The sequence below is a fragment of the Cryptomeria japonica genome, chromosome 7 (assembly GCF_030272615.1).
Source record: "Cryptomeria japonica chromosome 7, Sugi_1.0, whole genome shotgun sequence".
Lineage (NCBI taxonomy): Eukaryota > Viridiplantae > Streptophyta > Pinopsida > Cupressales > Cupressaceae > Cryptomeria > Cryptomeria japonica.
The window spans coordinates 111,386,539-111,393,452 of record NC_081411.1 but is presented as its reverse complement, the minus strand read 5'-3'; the positions used below and the strand labels follow the sequence as shown (position 1 = coordinate 111,393,452).

The 6,914-nt window shown below is 35.2% G+C and overlaps 1 protein-coding gene across 1 annotated transcript; it reads left to right on the top strand.

Annotated features, from left to right (window-relative positions):
• LOC131061212 (non-specific lipid transfer protein GPI-anchored 15) lies at nt 1-4,520 on the top strand. The gene is made up of 5 exons (XM_059208284.1): nt 1-139; nt 3,116-3,255; nt 3,326-3,452; nt 3,824-3,856; nt 3,999-4,520. Exons 1-5 carry the CDS (start codon nt 1-3, stop codon nt 4,235-4,237), a joined length of 678 nt encoding a protein of 225 aa, XP_059064267.1. The 3' UTR covers nt 4,238-4,520.
• The last annotated feature ends 2,394 nt before the right edge of the window (nt 4,521-6,914 follow it).

Below are 6,914 nucleotides of genomic sequence, written 5' to 3'. Positions count from 1 at the left end.
ATGGTTCGGCTTTTGAGGGGGCATTGGAAGTGCACTCAAGTAGGTGGGGCTTTTAACCCCAAAGTGGAAATTCTATATGCTTGGTCATGGCATTTGGGGACAACTGGAAGTCCCCATTATTTGGTCATGGATTTTGAGGGTAAGTGGAAGTGTTCATCAATTGGTTGTGCTTTTGGAGGGTCACTAGAAGTGACTCCAAAGTATCAATATAGCTTTCTCAATGAACTATTCAAGGCATTTCCACTCTCGACAGACTTTACCAATCTCAATCCAGATCATCCTTTTAAAATATTAAGTATTTACCTCAACAAGCGTTGATCTCATCAAGAAGAAGGACATGCTCATTCTAGCTGGGGTTTTGATAGGCAATTGGAAATGCAAGGTTGGTTGGGCTTTTTGGGTGCTATAGGAAGCAACTCCAAGAAATTGGTCGAGGATTTAGGCATCAACTAGAAGTGGGTTCAACTAAGTTAGGGTTTTGGAGGCCAAGTGGAATTCCTCCAAGATAGTTGTGGATTTCACCAACAAGTGGAAGTCCAGGTATTTCAGCATGAGGTGGAAGTGAGGATAAGAAAGTTTGTGGATTTGGGGAGTCACTGGAAGTGACTTGACTTGTTCTAATTTGTTGATTGTAGCACTTACTTCATCCATTTCAAGAGTTCCACATTCACTCATCAAAGTAACCTCACCATCAACAAGCCTTCTTGATTATTGCTTATGGCCTAACTACCCTCTCACCTAGCATTGCACTTCATCTAACTATCGTCAACACTTAAACTCAACATTCCCATCCTAGAACTTGAAAGTTGCATGGTGATGATCAAATGAAATGATCATGCCAAATTGCTGATCACCAAGACATTGAGAGCTAAAATGATCTCATTCTAACTGAGAGAGAGAGAGAGAGAGAGAGAGAGAGAGAGAGAGAGAGAGAGAGAGAGAGAGAGAGAGAGAGAGAGAGAGAGAGAGAGAGAGAGAGAGAGAGAGAGAGAGAGAGATGACTTGATCACTTCCTGACAACCTAAGGCACTGCACCTCCTCAAGTAAAAGGTGGAAAACTCTAAAACTATTGTCAAGCTAGACAACTAAGGTGTCTAACCTATAAGCAAAATGTAGGGGTCCCCATTTTCAATGGGGCGATGTGTGAAAATGTCACAACAAGCACCTCATCCCCTCCTCGTAAATGTTTTATAGGTAAAGATGACACATTTTGGACTATTGTTCCCTACCCCTTTGGTAATTGTCTTACTTTGTATAGGGTATGGACCCTAGCAAAAACCCACTTATCTTAATAAAAAATATTAATTAGCCGTGAAATTTAGAGAATTGATTAATAATTGATATTGCAATAAAAGAACCAACTCGATGTAATAATTAACTATATTAAATTAGTATACTTAGCTTCATTTTGATGTTGGAAATATCACGAAAAACATCAAAATAGAGTCTCCATTGTGTTTGGGAACCAAAATCTATTAGACAAGCATGCCAAGACAAATAAACTATTTCTAGATGTTAGGTTCAATGGCATGCTTGTGAAAAAGGACCTTTTGTGTATGAAATTTGCCTTGCTTGTGTACGATTAATACCTATTTGTAATTGTGAACCTAACCAATGGAATTGATCTCACAAAATTGTGAAAAGTGAAAATGCTTAACCTTATTGTGTTGAATCAAGTTCAAATAGGAGTAGTGTCTAGGGATATTGTTCAAGAGCTTGTTAGGCAAGAATTAACTCTCCTTTGATCAAACCTCTGCGTGCAAGTTGATTTAATGACAATTAAGAAGGATCAAAGACAAGAAGCAAGCATGCACAATATACTTAGGATGATGGTGGAAGCAATAATGCAATTACAATACTCTATGATGTTGTTATAATGAATGCACATGTCTTTTATAAAGTTTCTTTCATGATCCCAAATGTATAAAGAATATTTTTAAATACAATATAACATACAAACTCATAAAAACGTGTGTTGGGTTGATTTGTAACAACTAATAAAGAAAGCGAATAATGTTCGTCTTAAAAGTTAGATTTAAAAAAATTTTAAACACATGAATGTAATCTTAATCTAGATCTTTTTCACATTTGTGAATTTGATTGAAAATAGCAAACACAAAATCTAAATATCAAAACCAATTCTTCAAAATGACTCTTAATAAAAATAAACAATATTTAATAGTATATGTAGAGTTGTCAATGTATAAAGGGCAGTCTAGTCGATATGGACCCAAAAGGAAATAGAGGACAGGTGTACGGTTTTTACTCTTAGAAATGCTAAGAGGGAAGTAGGTAAACTCTACACAATACGACAACGCAACAGATTTTCAGAAATCAAATCTTCATGCTCTACATCCCATTGCTGTCAAACTACAAGAAAAATCCAATAAAAAACAATATGTTCTACAGATTGGAAAGATTTTTTTGAAATGCTACGCCATAAAAGTTAAAACGAAATAAAAACAATGTGGGACCGCCGCCGCCATGTTGCTAAGAAGTATCATTCAAATTTTGTCAGAACGGACATCGTTTGTTAAAGGTAGGCAACCAACCCTTCACCAACTATAACGGTAAATTCGACTCAAAACTGTGCAGCAGAGGAGGTCGGCTGCATGTTAGACCTTGCGCCCGACTATTTACCCGGTAACTCTCGAAGCTACACGAACAATCAGCTGGTAATCCAATATTTTAATGCCTTATGTCGTTTTCCTCGTCCGCTATAGCTTGTGGGGAATAAATTCTTGATATAAAAGACATTTGTTGAAGGATTCATGCAGAGAAGAGGAATTCAGATTAAGGGAATTAGAAATCAGAAATATTAAGTATTGGTTTAGGTAAATCACTTACAACGAATCTTCTGCTGAATGTGCTTCAATTATTCAAAAGTGGTAGAGAGAATTAGGTTTGGTTAACCACAACTTTCTGTGATTGCCACCTTTCTGTTCCGTGTACAAACAGCTTGTAATCCCATTTACGCAATCTCTATTCGATCACCATATAAATTACTGATCTTCCAATCAGGACCTCACAAAATCATTACCTCATTGTTAGTTTCAGAACTTCCTAAGCCAATTGCTAGTCTTTCTGTACTTTTTAAGTTGAATATCAATGGCAGGTGTGATGGAATGCCCTCAACGATTGGTTTCAGTAGCATTGACTGTGGTGGTAATAATAGCAGGAGTTGCAGAGTATGGCGGTGTGGGTGCTCAATCTTCAGGGTGTGCAACTTCTCTGGCAACATTGTCTCCCTGTGTGGTATATATCACAAGTAATATGTCCAACCCAACTCCATTACAGGGCTGCTGTACTGCCTTATCTTCTGTAGTGCAGAGCAGTGCAATGCCAGCTGTTCACTACCACCAATCCGCTGGGCATTCCTATTAACCAAACAAAGGTTCTGGCTCTACCAGGCGCTTGCAAAGTCACCACTCCACCTCTCAGTCAATGCAATGGTAAGGAAACTTTAATGTTTCTTTAACCGCTTTCATAATGTGTTTTTTTTTTTTACAAAGATTTTATTATGTATATACTTTTGCACCAACGTTTCAGATCAAATTTTGATCATCAGGATGTTGGAAAATTCAAGAAGTGTTTTTCATTAACATGTACTAATCTAAAAAAATTGATACAAATACACTCTATAAACTCTTCAACATCCTGATGATCTATCACAGAATGTACCCTAAGATATTAATACGAAAATAATACACAATCAAATAAACGAACCAAACAACACAAAGTAATTATTCTATTCTATTCAATTTCCTCTTTTAGTAAAGAACAAGCAGTAATTGGTATATTTATTGTTATTGTTTGTCAACAGCTGCAGGAGCTCCAGCTGCTTCTCCATCTACAGGTATGTCTACACTTTTTTTGGTTCATCTGTTGTTCAAGGGTAATTTATATATGGAGAGAGTTGTGTTATTACCTTTTTCAACTGATATGAATACAAATTTTATAGCAAAAAGAGTAACATAATTTAATGGCTTCACTTGCAGGTTCTAATGCACCAACAGCAACAGAAACTTCTCCTGCATCTCCTTCATCTTCCCCTGCAACTCCAAATGCAGTGTCTCCCTCATCTAACTTACCATCTTTACTTCCTCCCACAGCTTCTGTAGGAGGTATTTCACCAACAGCCAGCGAGAAACCAACATCTGAGGCAGGAGCCCTTTTTACACCATCCACCATTATCAGTACTTTAGCAGTAGCAATGGTAGCGATCAGTATTTGTTGAACATATTTCTTATATATCTGGTGTTGGATATTCTAAGATGGACCTGAGTGTATATTGTGGAGGACATAGAAGTCTTTCAGCGACTTCCTGCTATTTGGGGAGTCATCTACTGGAATTGTATTCTTTATGGTTTTGTGTGCTCTGTGCACAGCATTACATTGGTAATGTTTTGTAGCTATATTTTTTGTCCTTTAACTAAATAAGGATATATGAATCCACTGTAAATGTCCAGACCGTTGGACCTACTGAATCATATTTTTGTATGATGTAACATATTTTTTTATTAATACACATTAGATTTTTTTTTTAAATTATGTATGCAAATGATCACTTATTAATGAAACCACATGTCGGAATCAACTTTCACCTTCACATGACCACTACCCTGTTCACTGCCTCAAATATATTTTCATAAGTTTTGATTTCTTCCTGTCTTGTTTATCATAGACGAAAAACCCTGGTGTATCATAGAGAGAAAACACTGTGTATATATAACTATCTGCATCAAATAACCAGTTGCTGCAGCAATTTATTGTTGTCTTCTGATTTGCTCTGTTTATCATCAAGTTTTGTGTTGCTCTGCTGTGCCCTGTTTTGAACTCTAAGAAACCACCATTTGGTATCAGAGTTTGAAACCTGATTTGTCTAGCAGTTGTGTAGTTTTCCGGGCACGAAAAGAAAAATTGATATGCTAACAGAAGGTCTGTTGAGGAATGTAAAACTAGTTTATTTTTTCAAATTGATATAAAAAAGCTCTAAAAATGTATAGCTTTTGGATAACAGTTGTAGTAATCACGATGATGTAGAATAAAAAAATCTTTATATAGGTAGATGAATCTTTCAAAATGCAAGTATGGCTTAGAGCCACCAAGGAAGTTGAGGTTATGGGGAAGGCCACCATTCCAGTCAAAACAAATAAGGTGAGTCTACATTATATTTTGTAGAGGATCAATGTGATGTTGTCTACTAGGCCAATGATTGTTACGAAAACTCAATGCATACGTGTACATGGATGTTTAACCATTTTATATATACTCACATTATTTGCCTTAACTAAATTATAGATCTATTATCATGTTAGTTGTATACATATCTTTATGATCTCTTGAAAAAACCTCTCAAACTTGGAAAGGCTCAAAGAAGAGAAGGTCTTTGTTGTCTCTTACCTAATTACCTTTTTTTTCTTATCTAAGTATGAGCTACATCCTCATTGTCTATATTTTATCTTGGATCTAAATATATTCGTGAATCGTCTTTGAGGTTGAGGTGACTTCTAGAACAAGAGTCAATAAGACTTTTGTGCTAGCCTTAACCATCCTATTCTAGGATGAGATCCTTTGAACCCTTGAAGCTCAAACCTCATACTTATAAAAATATTTGATTAATTTGAGAGTCAAGATCTCAATCATCCTTATGTAGATCTAGCTCAAAAAATCAACTATTGAAAAACTAGAACCAAAGGTGATTAGGCTATAATACTACTTATAAGAAAGTAAACCACATAGAAATAACTTCCTATGCTACTCTTGAAGGGAGTAATGTATCGAAAACCTAAAATAAGATTGAAACTTGTTGCAAAAAGTAGAGAAACACAAATATTAACCAATAAACAATAATACCATAACACAATATTTTATATTGGAAAAGCTCTTTTGGGAGAAAAATCCTAGTCAAAAACTTGCATAATGTATTATCAAATATGAAAAGCATCATAACACGCTAGCAATGCAAGTCTTTAGAAGAGTATTTACTAGCAATTGAACTTGGAAAAATTTTGGCAGCATTCTAACAATGCCTATATACCTTTAAATTCTCATTATCTAAACTACTTCCTCAAGCACCAATTTATAGATAGTTAACTTGGAAACCATATAGTTTTACAAAACAATGAGAATCTACCACAAAGAGGCATAGTACCCAAATTGGGCCCAATTTTTAATTCCCCTAGGAGAACATGTCATACTAACTAAAAATAGTATATCGTGTTTAGCTCTTACAATTGTCATAATTGACCAATTTTATCCACTCAAGATGGTCACCTAAGTTTGGCACAATTTCCATCTCAAAACAAACTTTCTTTGAAAAAACAATAAAGCTTATCACACGGTGGTTATGATTTCAAAGTAACTCCCCTATTTCTTGCTTCTTATGTAGCATAAGCATGTACCATAAGCTATTAGAAGATCTCCTAAAGATAAAAACAACTAAAATAGTCAAAATAATCCTCTCACAGGAAATGATGTTACATTTAAAGATCTCATGCCCCGGTTCAAATTGAGGGTGTTATAAATAATATAAAAAATAAAAGATATGCTATTAATTTGTGAGAAAATGTCAAATAATAAATAAAATAAGACACCTTAAAATCCTAACAAGAATTGCATCTAAACCTTAGTATAGAAGTAAATTAAGGATAAAACCTTAGAGGGTGTAGGAATGTTTGTTTCATCAAATAATGGAATGAAAATAAATGCTTTGAATATGATCTCACCTAGAAAAACTAATTAACATTAATTAATAGGGTAGTGAGGTTTTTGTCATATTCCGTCACTGTTTGTTAACTCTTTATCTTTGGATTGTAAGGCTTCCCCCTCAAATTAAGGTAGCCATCAAGAAGGTTTGTCTGTCTATTTGGAGGGTACTTCATCCCCCACTCATAAATTTTATACAAGTAAAG

What these genes read in the sequence shown, in the direction of transcription:
- LOC131061212 (XM_059208284.1), top strand. Translation starts at nt 1, where the DNA reads ATGGTTCGGCTTTTGAGGGGGCATTGGAAGTGCACTCAAGTAGGTGGG. An exon ending in CAACATTGTCTCCCTGTGTG is followed by an intron (nt 3,256 to 3,325) that starts GTATATATCACA and finishes TATCTTCTGTAG; the next exon opens with TGCAGAGCAGTGCAATGCCA. An exon ending in ACCTCTCAGTCAATGCAATG is followed by an intron (nt 3,453 to 3,823) that starts GTAAGGAAACTT and finishes GTTTGTCAACAG; the next exon opens with CTGCAGGAGCTCCAGCTGCT.